General features: G+C 41.6%; 1 protein-coding gene across 4 annotated transcripts; it reads left to right on the top strand.

Moving 5' to 3' along the window:
* The first annotated feature begins 28 nt into the window (after positions 1-28).
* ANKLE2 (ankyrin repeat and LEM domain containing 2) lies at positions 29-18,474 on the top strand. 4 transcript variants are annotated; one of them, XM_087754966.1, is made up of 14 exons: positions 29-305; positions 4,768-5,256; positions 6,323-6,514; positions 7,775-7,968; positions 8,948-9,136; positions 9,434-9,556; positions 9,956-10,022; positions 10,681-10,862; positions 12,364-12,470; positions 13,350-13,543; positions 14,239-14,962; positions 15,544-15,675; positions 17,345-17,428; positions 18,225-18,474. In XM_087754966.1, the coding sequence occupies exons 2-14, from the start codon at positions 4,779-4,781 to the stop codon at positions 18,460-18,462; spliced, it is 2,904 nt and encodes a 967-aa protein (XP_087611092.1). In that variant the 5' UTR covers positions 29-305; positions 4,768-4,778; the 3' UTR covers positions 18,463-18,474. The 4 variants fall into 4 exon arrangements, 3 of the variants coding, with proteins under 3 accessions (XP_087611092.1, XP_087611089.1, XP_087611091.1); XR_015704173.1 differs by lacking the exon at positions 29-305 and adding an exon at positions 312-627 and having other exon boundaries at positions 16,603-17,428; positions 18,225-18,287; XM_087754963.1 differs by lacking the exon at positions 29-305 and adding an exon at positions 312-627.
* The last annotated feature ends 353 nt before the right edge of the window (positions 18,475-18,827 follow it).

Genomic DNA, 18,827 nt, shown 5'->3' on the forward strand with positions numbered 1-18,827 from the left:
GGGGTGACTAGTTAGGTGTGTGAGCGGGCTCGTTGCCTTCTGATGTACTCGGGTCCTCCTCCTGCACCGTTTTCCACCCGGGAGTACTGCAGCATTCCGGGTTTGAGCTTTGTGCAGCGTCACGCGCGCCGTGCCTAGCGCTTCTCTGCCCTGTGAATACGAATTGTGGAGGCGGCCCCCGCGGCGCGGGGCGGGGTCGCCCCGTTTTTCTGTCAGGCAGCGGCGCGGGCAGGCCCGGCCTCCGCGGGGAGGGGGCCTGGCGGCAGGGCGGGAGGAGGAGAGACGGAAGCCGGGAGGCCGCTGAGGTACCGTCCCCGGGGGGCGTGCGGGAGTGTCTGTCTGTCCGTCCGTCCGTCCGTCCGTCTGTCTGCGGGCGGGACGCGGGCCGGGGCATGGAGCGGTGGGTCGGGGCCGCCGGGGGCTGGGGCTTCCTGTGGGGCCGCTGGCCGGGCTGGGAGCTCCTGGCCGCCTGCGCGGTCATCGGCGCCGTGGGCTGGCTGCTGCGGCTGCTGGAGAGGAGGCCGGGCGGCCGCGGGGCGCCGGCGGCGGCCATCTCCTCCCCGGCGCCCCTCTCCTCCCCGGCGCCGCTCGCCGCGGGGAGCCGGCGCTGCAGCGGGAGCCGCCCAGGTGAGAGACGCGGGGGGTGGGCGGGGGTGGCTCTGCCTCCCCTCTGCGGGAGAGCCGGGGCGGCGGGCGCCGCCCGGGGAGGCCTGCGGCTGCCGGGCCTGCCGCCCTTCTGCCTCCGCGGCCCCGGGGGTCTTCTCCCGCGGGCCCCGCCGGGCCCGGCCCCGCCTCGCCTCGCCTCGGGTGGTGGCCCGGCCCCGCCGCCCCGTTCCCCCTTTGTCGCGGGCGGGCCCCGGCGCTGGCCTCCGGCCCCGTCGCACGCCTGGGCCCTGCTCACGGCGGCAGGGCCGGCCGCCGCCCGCGCCAGCCTCCTGCTCTCTGCCAGCCGAACCCTCCCCCGCGCCCAGCCTGCCTTCCCTTGCCCGCTCCAGAAATACCCCTTCGTTTCTCGTGTCCCCCTCCCCTTCTTTCAGTCCTGGCTTATTCCAAGTTTGTTTTGCAGTTCTGTTTCTGCCACGTATTTCATAGCTGTTGGCTGATCTGGCAGCAGGCGGTGTAGACTGAATACCCGATTGCATCGCCGTGGTTATTCTGCCATGTGCAAATCCCAGCAGTCAGAATATAGCCAAAGACGGGAGATGTCTCTCATTTAATTCCTGCCTCAAAAAAAAAAAAAAAAAAAAAAAAGGAAAAACAGTGCTTTCTTACATTGCTCATTTACTGAAGGATTTAATGAGTAGTGGAATAAAGTAATACTGCCATCCTTAAAAGTCAGTCATTCATTCTCTCTTGGTACTAGTCTTAATTTTTTTTGAAACAGATTCTGCTGTTTCATACTGATGTAGTAAGACAAGGGAAAAAACAGCTCTTGCTCGTTCTTCTAGCTTTTGGTTGATTTGGAAGAAGCCTCGAACATGCAGTGGTTGTTACGGTAGTTATTCATATTTGTAAAGCCACGAAAGGTAACTTGCAAGACCTTGTGTGCTGAACTAGAGAAGGTAGCTGCATTGGCTGTGCTCTGGATCATTTGAAACAGCATGAAATGCATTTTAAGGTTCAGATAATCACCTTTTTGTACCTGCATGTAGCAAATGATCAAAGGATTATCTTAAAACGGGCAGTTGCTATTTCTCAGGTTTGCAAGTCACACCTTTTGTTTTGGACAGATCAAAATAGGTGATGCGGTTAAAAACTAATAAATGCTTATCCATGTTCGCAGAAAGCTTAATGTCAGAACACGAATATATTTCATGAAAGTCCTATATTGTCACTCCAACAGTGTTTTTCCTGTTTCCACAGCAAGCTTATTGTAGAAAACTCTTTGTGCTAACAGTAGATCTTAAACCAAAGATTAATTTCTTCACTGTTGGTTTGTTTTGTCATTTCACTCTGATTTAGTTGTGCCTGAGTTGTGATGGACATCTGAAATAAATACTTTTTCTTACATAGTTGAGGAAGAAAATTTTAGGTGCCAAGTTCTATCAAAATATGAGATACCAGAGAAATGACTCCTTCCCGACATTTTTTACTAAACCACAAGCCAAGAAGAAAGATTTTTTTTTTTTTGTGTGTGTGTGTGTGTGCCTGCATACTCTGTGTGCACAAATTACACATAATGTAAGGGTCTTCCCTTCTGCGGAACGATTGTGCTGGTTCTGAACCCGAAAAATTAGGAGCATTTCCTGAGTTAATTTTTTAGGGCATTATGTTGTGTTGACTCTTTTAAAGTGTTTTCATTGAGTTGTTTCTGCAATAAACGTTCTTGCCTCTGAGTTTTCATCTTTATCGTGTTTTTTTGGTTATACAATCCCAAAAAGAAAATCCTTAAAACAGCAAGTTTTGATATTCTTATAATTGACCTCAGGGCCACGTTCTATCCCTTGATTAAAACATAAGGGCATCAATTTTTTTTAAAGTGTAGGTGATTAAGAATCAAAAATAAGTGAGAAGATCTTTCACATCTGTCTTTGCAGTCTCGTGGGCAGGTCAGATAACCCTAACAATGAGGTTGCTTGGAGGTTGGGGAATCCTAAGGGAACTAGGATGCCTTGGGGAGGTGGCTCAGCAGCATCACCTGGGGCTTTGCCACAGTTTGCTTTGTTTTCTTTAAGCTGAAATACTGTCATTTCCCATCGTTCCAGTGAGGTTCTAGTTAATATTTATGAAATATTCTGGGACTGAGGCATGTTCTCTAACCAGAAGATGTTTAAAATCGGACATTCAAAAAAAAGAAACAGCTCTCAAAGGAAACAGCACTCGGAGAAAACAACCCTCAAACTCGCATAACTGTCAAGTTGTACTAATATCTGAAAACCTGCTTACGGTTTGGCATTAAAGTCTTTTTCCATAGTTTTTCCTATTATTAGAAATGTAATAGTTTTGAAGTCAGATTCCAGTGAAAATTTTACTTGGCTATATTGACTATTGCTAAAAGTTACGAAAACAGCTCTGTGTGTTTGAGTTTTTTTAATATAGGAAGCGTTTGGTTCTTTACTAGCTTAATCCTTGGGTAATTGAAAAGGCAAAATTGTCATGTCTGTTTCGTTGGTGTATTTTGTGATGCTACTGTTGGCAACGCGTGTGGAAAAATAAGGGAGTTTGACTATACTGTGAGTCTATGGTGAAGATGCAATTTTGGAATGACTTCTGAGTTTGCGTGCTCTGACAAAATCAATAATTAACTTATTAGGCTCCGTATTTAGGATAGGATCCACCCTGCTATGTTAGGGTGCAGCCATTCACCGCTCAAGCTTCACGTTAGTTTCCCAGACAAAGGTTCTTGCCCATCAGAGTGGATGTTCTGACTCGTGTGCGCCCTGTTCATAAAGCAGGAGAGCTCACAAATTGTGGACATTTCTCATACTGCCACGTGCATCCACAAATGCTCTTTCGAGGAGATTTAACTTAAAATTACAGGTGATGCTGACCGTACTTGGGAAGAGTACTTTGTCTCTAATGGAGTAAGATTAGGAGTTGTGTTACTGCAAAAAATAGTGTGAATCAATTCATGTGGAGAAGCTGGAAATGTATGTTCCAGTAGTCGTAAGTTTCATAAACTGAGAATGAAACCTGGAATTGAAAATAAAGTACTACAAATGCCATACATGCCTATCCAAACCAGTATAACCCATTGGAATGGCTAGGTGGTGAAGGAAGGGTGAATTTAAGGAGGGAGTAAAACCAAGCTGAAGGAATACGACAGCCTAATCATTTCTGTCCTCAAGCTGTCCTTTCTGAATAGTGTACAGCTGGAAAATGTCACAGCCCTTGTGGAGGGACATGGATGCGGTATCTGATGAAATAACTTTAAAGCTTCTTACATTCTTGAGCTGTGCAAATCGTGTATTTTTCAGTTGTTTTTCACAACAAGAAATTTGCGTTGGCATCACGTTGGTTTTAGTATCTTCTCGCTGACCATGCAGAAGCTGAAAGTGTGTGGATTACATGGAGGGGAGTGAGCTGGGGGACTTGTAGCGTTATACCAGAGAGAAGACTTTTCCTTTGGAAATGGAGAAAGTTTTCCAGCTCCTGCTCTTTGCCAGAGAGGGAAATCTGAAAAAACAGCCATTCTTGTCTTCTGGCTGTTTGCTCAAAACGGGGGCTGGGAAACAATGTGTTGTGTAAATAGCTCCAGCCTTGCATCATGGCCAGAGACAGACTCCCCTGGCTGCTGCATCATACTTACGCCTTGTACTTTTGTCAGCTAGAAATTCTCATGGAAGTAATAGAAATAGTGCTGTGCTTTTAGCTGTAGGTGCTGCCTACCCAGAATCTCTTACTGGGGCTAACTAGTCATCGTGTTCTTGTATTCCATTCCATACACAGATTGGTCCTTTCTTGGCAGGGACCAAGTATTTCTCAGCCCGTCCTAAATTTTAATGCATAAATATTCTGGATTGAATTTTCACTCCAAAAGAAATTTGAAAAGGACAAACAAGAATAAAACGTAAGCTGTAAATACTCCTTCAGGTAGTTGTGGGAGGAGAAATAAACTCTTGGTATAAGTCTGATAGATTAAAAATGGTTTAATGTGTTGAGTTGAAAAATATTTTTTCTTCTCTGCAGCTGCGATGATCTCTTCAGAATCAGAGAAATTGTCAAGAGACACTTCTTTCCTTGGTTTTAACACAGCGTTTAAATAGCAGAAAAAAAAGTCGTGTTGTTCTTTACAGTTGATCTTGACTCTTTTTGCCTTTGCTATAGGTGAAATAACAATGGATGCAATATTGTCCCGATTGAAGCAGCTCACCCCTGATGAGCTTAGAGAAGAAATTGTAAGAGCAGGACTGAAATGTGGGCCCATTACCTCGACTACTAGGTTTATTTTTGAAAAAAAATTGGCTCAGGCATTGTTGGAGCAGCAAGGAGCGTTGGAGGAAAAAGGATCTGCTCTGTCAGAGGAGGCTGCTGGAAACGTCCCATCTGATAGCAGCCGGGCAGAAGCACAGAAGGCTTTGAAAACTATGGCAGTGAATCACAGTGGTCGGGGAAGTGTTTCGGAAGAGGCAGACTTTGGGTACTGTGTAGGTCTGAACCCTCCGGAAGAAGATGCTGTGATGCACATGAACTGCTCAGCTCCAGTCTGTGGAGCAGGATGTGTTGATTCACAAATTAGTACTCAGTCACCGTCCAGAGATCCTCCACTCTTCTATGGCGTTTGTCCAGTTTATGATGACATATTGGCAAGGAACGGTAAATGTTAATTTCCTTTATTTCCAATGAAAAGCTTTTTACGATCATGTCTAAGTAGACCTTTTTCTATATAGCAGGTGATGCGAACAGCACTGTATTAGTATTTTAAGCATTGCTTGAAGTATTTTTCGTTTCTGTGAATAGTATTTATTAGATTTTCTGAGGCACGGAAACACAGTTATAAGACATCCCAGGTGTTCTGCCATAATAGTTGATACACATGAAGATCCTCTACTCAATGTAGCTCAGATGAAGAAAATTATTTCCTCCTGCTACTCTCATACCCATCCTGTGCCTTTAATCCCTCTCAAGAATAAAAAGTAATCCTACAAACAATCAAAAAACTATTTATACTGTCATCAGTTGAAGCTTAAATGCTCTCTTCTAACAGATTTCGTATTTTCCTTTCTATCTTAATGCCAAATGGTGTCTAGAAGCATCCGTCATTCTTCACATTTTATCGATGAATACTGCAATAAGGAATTATTAAATTACCTACTGGCAGGATTGCAGTAGTACATAAAGGGTTGTTTACTCTGAGACAGTAGCAATTATTCTTTCTCATAAAATGGATATTCAGATGTCTTAATTTCAACAAATTAACGTTAATGCAAAAGGAGAGGAAGGAGAAGGATTTGGTTAATACCTGAGGTTCTGTGTAGAGGTCTTGAAGTTGTGACAGTGGATCACTTCCGTAGTTGATCTTTCTGAACAAGAGAACACGGAAAGTAATGCAGGGTGAATAAGCTCTGAGTTTGCTTTTCAGTCTGGATGTGAAATACTCTCCTGTTGAAGTTGGCCTGTCTGTTAAAAAAGATGTTGAGATACTGATTGATAGGAATGGCCAAACGCTGTACACCTATCACCTGATGTTAGCTGGAGTGCGTAAAAGAATTCTACTCAGTTTCCGAGAGAGAAAATTTTAAAGGACTTTTGATTCTTATGCCATGTTTGGTAGAGAAGCAGTTTGAGACCAAAGCTGGAAGGGTAGTCTGAGAATTTTGTAATCTGTTTCTAGGAACAAATCTGAGATTATTGAAATAACTTTGATTGTACTTTGTTGCAGAGAGAATACATGTTTATGAAGATAAAAAGGAAGCTCTCCAAGCTGTTAAGATGATTAAGGGTTCCCGTTTTAAAGCTTTTTCAAACAGAGAGGATGCTGAGAAATTTGCTAAAGGAATTTGTGATTATTTCCCATCTCCAAGCAAGTCCTCTTTATGCTTGTCTCCAGTGAAAATGGGGTCATTTAACAGAGGTAAGCGAGGGTGTTCATCTGTGGAGAGCAGATGCAATATACAGTCTGTTAATTTTTTATGAGAGAAGAAGCAACAACTTAATGACCAAGATACTGCTAGCAGAAAAAATTTAAAAGGGTGAAACATCTTAATAAAATGAAGTCCCTTTAGAGTGGCGGTGTTTAAGATAAGCTGTAAACAAGTGTTACATCACAACTCCAGTGCTTACTCGCCAAATAAAATTACTCTATGAAGAGATATGACAACCAGTATTTAATTTTTTTTTTTTCTGTGAAATAAATTAGGAACAGGCAATAAAAAGCATATTTTAATTTTTTAATTCAAATCTCGTTTTACTTGTGTATAAAATGATACTGTCACTGGAGAAGTCATCCTTAAAGTTAATTGCTGCTTTTCTAAGAAAGGACCACCAAAGTTTGCGTACAGAAATTAAAAAAAAGGAGTATGTTGGAATCCCACCATTTCTTTTGTAAAGAGCTACCACGGAAGTAAATTAAAGCCCCAGGAATCTATGGAAAGACTGCTTTTTGTGTTTTAAAGCATAAGGTTTAGCCTTCAATGTATGGTTTCTATGGTCTATGTTATGATAAAGTAAACTGGTTACTTTTAAAAGCAATTGTTGTTCTGGTTCGCATGAATTTTGCACTAAAAAATGTTGTTATTCTTGTATAGCTGAAACGTTGGTCATGGCCTGCATAGATGTGTTGCTCAGTAGTCTGTGGTTGTATTTGGCAGGATTTGATTTTACTCATGGACTTCAGGATTTTCAGGTTTAATAAGACGCTGATAAAATTGCACAGTATATTAAAACTGTACTTAATTGTTGAGTAAGTTCGTAAGTTCAGAAATAAAATGGAAACGCTGATCGTGTTTCACAGTGTTCCCAGTTGCTAGATTAAAGGGACTCAGCAGTCACAGAACTGCAAAAGGAATTGTAATATTCAGAAAAGTCTTATTTCTTGTTGAATTTTGCTTTTAAGTTTGGATGGAAGCAGACTGGTAATGATAAAATTTACTAGTCCCTATTAAAGTCTGAAGCAGTTTTACAGGATGATTAAGTCATATTCTCCTCCCTCCCTATTACTAACTACTCGTATTTTTTAATGTCTTGTCATTGACCTCAATTTTTTATTCCTGCACATTAAAGATGCAAAGTTAATACATATTTTAGATTAAAAGCTTATTTTCATGGTCTGGGTATGAAAACAGTGATCGCTGAAAAGAATGTATCTAGAAACATGTTACTTGTGTTTTGATAGATGGCTTATGCTCCCCTGAGACCGAAACGGCTAATAAGGAGAGAGCCAACAGTTATAAAAGTCCACGTACTCAAGATCTTACTGCTAAACTTCGGAAAGCTGTCGAGAAAGGAGATATAGCAACATTTTCAGAACTTATTTGGAGTAACCCTCGCTATCTGATTGGGTCAGGAGACAATCCAACAGTTGTACAGGTAAAAAAAACCCAGAAGAATCCAAGTTCTGGTTTAGTGATTTAGCTTTGAGGCCTGATAAGGAGAACTGGAAGGAATGTTGTTTCCTACTCTTCCTTCAAGATACCTCGTTTCCACCAGTGCGGAGTTTCTCAGTGTTTATTGATACTAGCTGAAAGCTACGAGAAACACGGCAGTTGTCCGTCTTCCGTTAAGTCACCCATCACACCTGAGAGTTCGCTTTGCTCCAGAAGAGCTAAAGAAACTGAGTATGCCATTGTTTAGGGGAAGAATAGTTTTATCCAGTAGTGAAAGAATGGTCTTGCCTTCATATAGTATTGATCTCCTCCAAACAATTCCAATCTTTTTTAAATAGAATGATTTTAAGGAACAGGGTGGTGCCTAGGCTATAGCTAGGTGTTCTTACAGCACTGCTTACCTAGGCACCACCGTTAAGTTTCAAAATGCGCTCTGCATCTCAAATCCATGTATAAGGTACTGTTTAGCAGACGCTGATAATCTTACTTTAACAGATTACTTCTATCAGATCAGCTTTGAGAAGTTGTTGGAATTTCGTATGTAATATATTACAGCAAAATGAACTTTATGTGTATATACGCACGCCCATTTTCCTGCTCTGAACTTCCTCTCTCCTCTTATTATGTGGTATCTTAATGTACCTTCTTTGCCACGTTTTTGCCCTAGATGTAAAAAAAGACTGTAGCTGAGTATAAGAATAATTTCATTAATTGTAAGAATAATGTGGGTATAAAGATGCGTAAGTCTTTACAATATCATATAATTTACTGCAGTTCTGAATGTTTAGGTACTGTTTTGTAAACATCTTTTCCTAATAAAATATTAAGAAACGAAAATCGACATACGAGACTCGGTATGGGATCCTTTGTATTTTCACAGTTAAATCGGTTAAGCCTATGGGCGTAAGAAAGCTGGTTAGATTTCAGTTCATTCTAATGTTTGCCACTTTTTTTTTTTTCAGGAGGGGTGTAGGTACAATGTCATGCATGTTGCTGCCAAGGAGAATCAACCTAGTATCTGCCAATTATTACTGGACACTTTGGAAAATCCTGAATTTATGCGGCTTATGTATCCAGATGATAACGATGTAATGTTGAAGAATCGCATCCAATATATTGTTGACCTGTACCTTAATACACCAGATAAAATGGTAAGATTTGAATGTTTGCCAGTTCCTCCTTCTTATGGAAACAACTGGAAGGTGTTAAGGATGTGGAAGGGGGAAGGAAAGAGAATAGAAGGGGGCACTTCTAGCAAAACGAGCTATTCGTGAGTTTTGTGGGGCTTAATAATCATTATTCTACAGTATGGTGGGAAAAGATCTGTGAAGAGCTCTGATAATTAGTCATGACATTTATTTACTTTTCCCAGTCTCAAAATAAAATACATGGGATTGACTTTATCAAGTTCCCAAATGCATGTGAATTTTCCCTTTTTCCCACTGCAGGGATTTGATACTCCATTGCATTTTGCCTGCAAGTTTGGGAATTTGGACGTTGTTAATGTGCTTACCTCACACCCAGCTATTGTAAAAAATCCAAGAAACAAATATGATCAAACTCCAGCAGAAGTAAGTCCCTCCATGTCCACGACAAAGCCAAAAATGTTATGCCTAATCAATATTTGTCAAGTTCAAACATTTACTAACTGCTGTAGACAGAAGGCCTGTAGTAAGATACTAGTGTCAGGATTAGAGTGTAAATCTTTGATAACATTAAAAATATTTTATGTTGATTGTATCTGGGGAAAAGTTCTAGAATTTCAGATTCACTGCCTTTTCTGTACAGTATCCATTTTATGGATGTGGATGTATTTTGGTGGTTTGTTTTACTATGAATTGAAAGCACTGGATGAGATGGATGGAGGCCATCTCTGGCCTCTGTGACTATTCAAAAAGGACACACATTACAGTTGATTTGAGATTGATGTCTTATGCTTTACTAACAAACAACCAAAATTATATTAACAGGTAGTTTGTGAAAGAAGCAAGAATAAATCTGCGGAATTGAAAGAAAAACTGAGAGAGTACTTGAAAGGTCTGTATTCAGAGTTTTGTACTATATCAGGCGTGTACTTTGGCTCTTTGCTGTCTTCTGTTTGGTTTGCTTTCTCTAGCATTCCTGTTCATAAATGATGCTACTGTACAGTGCTGCGAAAACCAAAGAGAAAGTCTAAAACTGAAAAGGAACAGAAGACTTTTTGTCTTTTAAATTACATGGTCAGAACTCTGACTGTACGGATCACAAGGTTATCCTTGCAGCTCTGTAACGTAGGCATGGCCCTTATTTTATTCAGCGAGCCTGAAGCAGAAAGTTTAATCTAAAAGCAAACAAAAGACCTTTACAGAGCAACAGATTTATTTGTCACGCTGGGGAGTCGTGTAAGTTCTTTGTCATAGAACTTTCCACTGTTTTGTCACATGTGGGTTTAGGCATTTGCTAAAGGAGGTTTTGAAATTTGTTGGAGATCCTTAGGGAAGGGATACATGTATCAATGCAGGTATTTTTGTGTTTGAACCTGTACTAAAATACAATCTGTAAGCGGGCAATAAATACTGAAACAGTGAGTTTGAGTTAGAAATAGTTTTTCTAATGAAATAAAGTCAGATGATTAAGCATACTTGATATTCTAGGAAGAAGCAGCAGGATAATGTAACGTAAGCTTATTAAGAAAGCTTTGTGTTATTTATTTTAGGTCAATACTACGTACCACTCTTGAGAGCGGAAGACAATTCCTCAGCTCCTGTAATTGGTGCACCATGGTCACCTGATCAGACAGACGGTAGCCCCCAAAGAAGTTTATCTAAATATATTGGCAGCCCCAAAGATCCGGTATTGTCGATAAGAGCTTTCGCAGGCCCCATGAGCCCCTCAAAGGTAAGGAGGGAACTTCATGTGACTCTAATGCCTTTTTTTTGGCCTTTTTTTTTTTTTTTTTTTTTTAAGAAAGAACCATTAGAAGGTCCACCCACGGTTCGCTGTGTGGTGTAACTTGCTCCTGTTACGGATTGTGGCTCTCTTTTTCTTGAAGAGATGGATCTTCTTCTGTAGAGAAGGAGAAGCACAGAAACTTCTAAATATTTTTATTGCTGAAAGCATCGAAATGTGTGATATAAATAAGAAGAGTGGAAGTTCAGTCAGAAGAAAGTTGTTCTTTTCTTTTTTCCTGTTGGAATCTATTCAAAGAGCCCTCTGACAAACCTTTTGTGTACAGATAATTGCTGTAACTTTCTAATCTGAAACAAAGGCTTTCAATGCGGCTATGAATCAGTTTAAAAAAATCTTAAGTATATCTCATTTCTAGAAATTGACACTGGACGTTAGAAGCAGTTTATCGCCTCTGCTTGTTGAATTAATATTTTTTTCTAAATGGAAAGACAGACGACCAAGTAGTAGGTGTTGGGATAGTTTTGGGAAAATATCGGTCGTACACTAGAAAAGCAAAGTCTTTTGTTTTCAGGAGGAAGACTTAGATACCAGTTAAATATATTATAAATGTGTAGGCATTTCTTTGACTCATCTGTTTAATATGAACATGCTGGAAGTATGATGGCTTTCAAAATAGCGAGTAAATACAGTTGAGGACTTTCTGTCATCTAATGCTTGAATTCTTCCAGGACTGAGTTTTACCAAAATGCTTAATGCTTTTTCTTCTAAATATGCTCATTGGTCGATTTTCTGTTCACCTCACAGAAATGTAAATACCTTTTATACTCTGAAAAATTTTACCTAGGGTGTAAACAATGCATTATTTTGATTACTGACAGATACTTTTAATGCCTGAATGTAATTCTTAGTCATTGTTGCTGATTTTTGTCATGTAAAGGGATAAAGTTTGGGATTTTACAAAAATCCATTAGTTTATTCCCTTTAACAGTTCAAATTCAAACTTCAAAATAAACAGCAAGAGTGTATGCTAATAATTGTAGCAAGTCTGTGGAATTACATATATACATATAAAAATAGCACTTTTGCGTCCTAGAAACCAGTGACCAAGAGAGCATTTATCATTCAATAAAATTATAATGGCATGGGAAAATTATAAGACATGCCTGTTTCCTGCAGCACACACATTAAAACCAGGCAGACTTGGTATCTGTACGGTTTACTTTAAGGTCATTATACGTTATGGTCCTTACTCTTTTAATAGGAAGTTATGAGATCAAAGTAACCAGTAATACTGGGAGGAGTAACTGTAGATCCAGTATGAGATCCTTCATAGCTGGAGTTGAGCAATACTTGTGGGAGAGCTTGAGTTGTTTACATGAGGACAGCAAACAGCTAAATGTCTCTACGCCGATAGGTAGACATTTAGCCAGCACTGAGTTAGCTTCATGTTGGGGGTGTAGGTTTTGTTAATTATTTCTGTTTTTTAAAGGCCGAAGAATTTCGCAGGCTTTGGAAGACTCCGCCTCGAGAGCGAGCTGGCTTCTTTCACAATGTCAGGAAATCTGACCTGGAGAGAGGTGTTGAAAGAGTTGGAAGGTATCTAAAAGAGTATCAGTATACAAAATTAGCAACAGACAGAGCAATTAAAAGCAAAAGACTTGTGCTGAGAGTACGGGTGTTACTTACTGAACAAAAGTTACTGGCAGAAATATTTATGAAGTATATTGTAGTTGGATTTTTACTGTATTTTTGTGTAAACAAAATAGCTAAAAATGTGAGCGCTAGCTTTCTTAGCTTTGGAAGTAAAGAAAAAGGTATTTTAGCTGTTATCGATGGTATGTATAGAATGCTTTTCTCAAACGTTTACTTGCCTAATTTGTCAGAAGGTCTAAAATTACGCATAGCCTACTTTTTCTGTAAAATTGAGGGATTGTTAAAAAGATAGCAGAATGAAAAGATCCTGATACAAATGTTCTGCTTTATAAAAGCTGTGTGTTGTGGTATGTGTCCTTGCTGTTAAAATACCTTGTATCAGCAATATACCTAAAAACCAGACTTTGTTAAAAGCTGATTAGATTTCTGTCTTTAAAATAACTCCTCGCTTCCTCCTACCTTCTCCCATTCCCAAGTAGAAGAAGCTATTGAATGGCCTGTCATTCAAATTATGCCTACATCAGTGGGGATTCATCTCTATCTGACGTCTAGATACAGTCAGCTTAACAATAGCAATATTTATGGTGCTAACTTTAAGAACGGTAGATGAAATTTGAAAAATATCCTAGAAGAAAGGAGATGACGCTGTGTTTGCTAAGGATGCGTATATCGCTTTTGCAGACTGTTGATTGTTGTGGAATTGTGTTGCTTAGTTGCACGTTTATACTCCTATTGATAGCTGATACAATGTGTTCAGAAAAGTTATTGTCAAACTAATATTTATATCTTCACAAATGATTCGTTTTATTTTATTTATTGCAGGGAGTTAGCTCATGAACTGGGGTTCCCGTGGGTTGAATACTGGGAATTTCTGGGCTGTTTTGTTGATCTGTCTTCCCAGGAGGGGTTGCGAAAATTAGAAGAGTACCTGAGTCATCGGGAAATGAGCGAAAAGGCTCAGCAAGAAACAGGGGAAAATGAAACCTGCAATAGATATAAAACTCCCCATCCTTCTGGTAAGAAAAGGGCAAACGCTACAAACAACAGGTTGTACCTAGGGAGAAGAGGGAGAGAAAAAGCTTGGTGCCCGGGGGAAGCGGTATTCACCTGTTGTGGTTGCTATTATTAATCTGTTATCCAACCAGTCTGATTATAGTATTGGAAAAGTAGCTAACACCACTGTGAATGTAGGAGCATTAGAACAGACCTCATTAGGTGTTCATTATCTTTCATAGGAAGTACTTTTGATTTGATTATAGCCTCCAAATGAAATTCCTGTAAGAAAACTGGCACTGGGATAAACCTGGGCCGACAAGACCCTGCAGGGTCGTCGTTGGGCTGGTCGTAAGCCTTTGTGCTTTGGAAGAGATGAAAGCTTAAACTGTGCTATGTTAGTAACGTTTTCCTGGCCTGTTCTGCTTCATCCTGACTTTATCCTTTGTTGCTGGTTAACGACTGAAGTGAGGAGTGTAGGAAATACAGTTCTCAAATGACTAGGATATAGAAAGTCATTTGCAAAAAAGATGGAGCCGTAATGTTGTCATTTTGCCTTTGTAGCTTTAGTCAGGTCAGTTCACGTTGTTGCATAAAATTAGAGAGGGCTTCAATAAATAGAATAAGCCATAAAGATTGTGTATTTGTTCCTGGTTTCTTTGATTGGCGTGCCGTTGAAAGTCTTTTTTTGTGTTGCTCTTACTAAATTTGTTTACAGGCAAGAGTAAAAAGTGCTGCAATTCTATTTCTGTTGGAGCATTTTTGGATGAGGATGATGATGACATGAGCTTAGAAGAAATTAAAAACAGACAAAATGCAGCACGGAATATCAGCCAACCCATGGTGTCCAAAGAACCCAGCATCGATGCTATTGGAGACGCTGAGTGCGGTATCTTGTCAATGGAGCGTGCAGTAAACATTATGGAAACATCAGATCACCCCAGGCACTACGACAAGGCGGTTTCGTCCAGCAAAAATGGATTTTGTAATCCTGTGTCCAGCGAAAGGATAATTAGCGACAGAAAGCACTTGCGTGATGGAGAAGAATGCCTTGTATCGCCCGTTTCCAACTTAATGTCAGAATTTGAAAGCCTGTCATTCCAAGAACAAGAGGTTGCAGGAAAATCAAATAAAATCACTGAAAAACCTGAGAATGAGAGGATTCCGGCTGAAGGAACAAGTCAGGTGAGAGTGTCCAAGGAGCATCGGGATAAGACCTGCTATGCAGGTTCACTGGCAAGTTCTTCTGAGCCGAGTACAGGTAAACCTGGAGAGACCAAGTTAAGGACGGAGCACAGAGTACCGTCAGAGAAGGAGAGGCTGTCCGTGGAATCTGGAATTCAGACTAACGAGGCACAACAGCATCAAGAACTTTCTTCCCAGAAATTTCTTTTGAAGGCTTCACCCACAGATGACGATTCGAAGAAGTTATTCCTGCTTGGGTAAGAATTGTCTTTTTTTAACACTTATTTGTCCTGTGGTTTATGTATGCAAAACAAGGTGCTTTTTATAATATCACTGGCGGCAAGGCTGAGATCGTCTGATGCTAAGCGACACTAGTTGCAGTCAGCCGTGAACGGTCATCTTAAAGTGCCTCAGTGCCTGTACAGAGGCGTGCAGCGCTCTTGCAGCTGCTCACCTGAACACCTTACCTGAAGCAGAAGGAAGAAGAGAGGAGAAATCTCTGTTTCCACATGGGTTTCAGTGAACTTTGCTGTTTGCCATTCATCTGACAGGCTTGTGACTTCATGGTGAGCCTGCCTTACATTAACGAAGTATTTACTGCGCTCTTGGGATGTTCCCAGATTAAATTTTCAAAACTTCCATTTTACGAGACGACTGTAGTAATGGACAGTCGTTTATGTGTGGGCCTGCTGGAAAAAGTTCATCGAGAAACTATGTTTATAGAGGAGCACGGGCAATTTGTTTGCTTATATCAAAAATAAATGTTTCGGAATTGGAATGTTTTATTGCCTGAACGAACGCATAGTTCTCTTTTCATCTAGTTCTGTTTGTATTCTAGGGAGCAGCCCTCGAAGCTGGATAGTGATGTCTTAGCAGCTATAGAAGCAGTAGAGATTGATCCACAGAAATACCCGATCGTTTACAAGTGGAAACGCGTGGTGCAGTCCTACTCTTCGTCCGACAGGCAAAGGTATTTCTGCAAGTTCAGTCAAATGAGTTGAAATAAAATTTTTAGCGGGGCAGCTGCAGAACAGCTTGAATTTGGAATTTCAGGCCTCATTACTCACAAAACCCTTGTTTTAAATATTCAACTGTATTAACTGTTAGTGTGTTTCTGAAATTAATCACCAAGGCTTTTTGGCTGGTGTCTGTTCCTAAGGAAAGTTTACTGGTGCTGCAGTCAGCTCCTTCCACAACACTGCGGTTCCCGATAACTTCAGCATAGCTATACAGACAGATCGGACAAAAAACGAAGGTCTCGAGAGCGTAAGTGTTCCCAGTTGGCAAACGTCTCCGTTTGCTGCTCTGTTACTTCGATCCTTCGTTGGTCTGAACCGTAGTTGTGAAGTCAGTTGCTAACTCATCCCTGTTGTGGAAGCAGCGCAAGAATGTTGTGTGGCTTTGAGGTACTTGGGTTGTGCGGAGTGACGCTAAAGTGAATTTGATATCTTCAGGCATCTTTTTATTACTGTTTTTATTTCTGCCCTCCGTTACCCCAGTCCAAAGGAAGGGTTAGCGTGACTGACGGGGTGTGTTAAGTTTTTAGAGAGAATGATGGAAGCCGACCGCATTTGTTGGGACGCCTGAATACGTCATGCCAATTGTACCTTTTATTTTGCGTGCTGTTGCTTTGGGGGACCCAAAGCCACCGTTCTCGTACAAGTGGCGGCTTCTGGTAATTGTGTTAACGTGAGGGTTTATTTCCCTTGTGACAGACGTGGGTCAGAACACGGAAGAGTCCCTTGCTTAGAGAGCCTACAGTTTATATGTAGTCAGGCTAAAGTTCCCCAAAAAGAAAGAGACGACCCAGTGCCCCACAACGGAGTGGAAAGGGGGCAGGAACAGAAAGCCGTCAAATGACCTGTACTGACTTCTGTTTTTCTCTTGTTTCTTCTAGCTTTCTTAAATGCATGAAATTCCACTTCTTATGAGAACTATTTCCACTAAGAAGTTCTCGATATAGCTGTTAAACATGAATTTTTTGAAACGTGCTTTAAAGACAGAACCTTTGAAGCTCTGGCAGAGCTTGTGAGATTTTTAAACGTGGAATTGACTGGCTTCATTGGCCGCAAAATTCAGAGTAGGAGTTGGGAACCAGCAGCTGAGAAGTGCAACTGTGTTAAGTTAGCAGAGATTGGAGCGGGAGGAATGTTGTGGAAAGAGTTGAAACAACATCTGACAGGGCGAAAGAAGTGCCGAGGGGAAGGGGAAGGAGACGCTGCCCAGCGCTAAGCACTGGGAAAGAGAGCAGCTTGCTTCCGTCTCTGTATTTCAGAGTGCCCTCGAGTAGGGCCATCAGGTACAGGCCTAGGAACAAACACGAAGCTCACTAAAATTCTTCTGCGATTCGAAGCGGAGCAGAAACAGGCAAATACATTCATGTTCCTGGATGATACCTTGTCCTTGTACCTCTTCGCTTTTCAACGTCAAACTCTCTTGTCCCCTGATTTTTGTGATTAATTTTTTGGGGGAGGGGGGAAGAAGGGCTAACTATTCGGCTTTTTTCATTCTTATTCCACTGTCTGAAAGGTCCAAAGTGTTCTTCTAAAGTGCTAAAACTTAACACAAGATTTTTAGGTGTAACCACTGTTCTATCGCATAAGTATAAATGATTACTGTAATTATTTGGCGATGCCAAGGCTCGCTCTGTCAGCCTCCAGAATTTTGCAGTGCCACCTCTGCCAAAAGCGAAGAAATGACACCCTAGATCGTTTTGTGTTCAGGTATGTAGGATTTTGACTGCAAAAATCAGACCTAACGATACCAGTAGGTTTGTCAGAAGAAAATTATTTTCAAAAGGTTTTAAATCAGCTGTGTGCATGCTTATCTTTGATAGCTGGGGGGGTGGGGTGCCTGTGTTAATTTATTTATTTTTAAAACCTTATAAAATATCTTCAGCTTACAGCATGTTTTCTGTAGTGGCTCATCATCTTAAGAAATTGCCTCACATGCAGAAGGAAGCACAGGAATGATTCCCATATGAGTCACCCTTTGGTCATTCTGCCTTGCTTAAGATAAAATTCAGAGAAAAAGGAAAGGTTTTTACAGAAAAGGATTTCTAATTTAACAAAGGAAGTATTTTGCTTTCAAAGAAATTTTAATCCTAGTTCTCACTGATTTAAGGAAAAATATGACACTTAGTATGTAGAAAAATGGTATTAATTCTGTGGCACCCAAACACCAAGATCCTTTTTAAAAAGGAGGAGGGCAGCGGTGCTCAGCCACAGCAGCAGCCGCGGCACCGGCCAGGCCGGGGCCTGGGGCTGAAACTGCCCAGGTGCCGTGCAGGCCCCCACACCGCTGCTTGGTGGCCGCTCGGAGCCAACGGCACCTCGCTGCGGAGGCAGCACCTCTGCCTAGCAGCCAGTGCTGCTTCGCCCAGACCTGTCTCTTGGCAGTTAGGATTTTTCTCTGCTGGCGCATTATTTCGAAGATGTACAGGGGATGCGGGGTCAAAGGACGGCTCTCCCCACTGCAGTTTGCTTCACAAAATGCAAAATGACTTTTTGTTTCTTTCAGTTGGCCGAGTCCAGCGCTGAAGGCAAGATTCAAGTCCCAAACCATCGCTGCTGGCCTTCCAACCGCTTCAGCGTATTCCAATTCAGGGAGAAACAGTCCCGTAACAGGAAGCCCGGGAAAACACGGCAGTGCGGCTTCGTTCCCTGCAGACCCCGGCAGCCCTGGGCGCTACAGTCCGGCTTGTGTCAACCACGCTCTGTTAAAACTGCGTTACTTTTCAGAGCCTCCTGCCCACTAAAATAGGATTCATCTTCCTGGGACTTCAATTATATTTTCATTGTTAGAGTGGAGGGAAAAACTACGATGTTACTGAAGTGACATGAGGTTTGTACTTGGCTCTTTATTTTTCCTCAGTTGAGGACAACTCTATGTTAAAAAAAAAAAAAAAAAGGAATATATGTCTTTATGCCACATGCGAGCTGGATTACTGGTGATAAGCAGGCAGTTCGTGACAGTCAGTGCGGTTGTCCGGTAGCTATGGATCGACCCTTGGGGCCAGTGAAGCGGTCAGCTGAACCTTTGCTTAGGATTGGTGGTAGTTTACTATCGCCGGCCGTCCTTTTTGTAACGGACCCGCTAGCCCTCAGCTGTGTTCCTTTTGCG

The sequence above is a fragment of the Nipponia nippon genome, unplaced genomic scaffold, assembly GCF_047370975.1.
Source record: "Nipponia nippon isolate SJK-2023a ecotype South Korea unplaced genomic scaffold, ASM4737097v1 scaffold_18, whole genome shotgun sequence".
In the NCBI taxonomy this organism is placed as follows: Eukaryota; Metazoa; Chordata; class Aves; order Pelecaniformes; family Threskiornithidae; genus Nipponia; species Nipponia nippon.

Bases quoted from the DNA above. Each gene is read 5' to 3' on its own strand.
- ANKLE2 (XM_087754963.1), top strand. From the start codon at position 393: ATGGAGCGGTGGGTCGGGGCCGCCGGGGGCTGGGGCTTCCTGTGGGGC. The intron at 6,515-7,774 runs GTAAGCGAGGGT...GTGTTTTGATAG, and splicing joins AATGGGGTCATTTAACAGAG to ATGGCTTATGCTCCCCTGAG. The intron at 17,429-18,224 runs GTATGTAGGATT...TGTTTCTTTCAG, and splicing joins CTAGATCGTTTTGTGTTCAG to TTGGCCGAGTCCAGCGCTGA.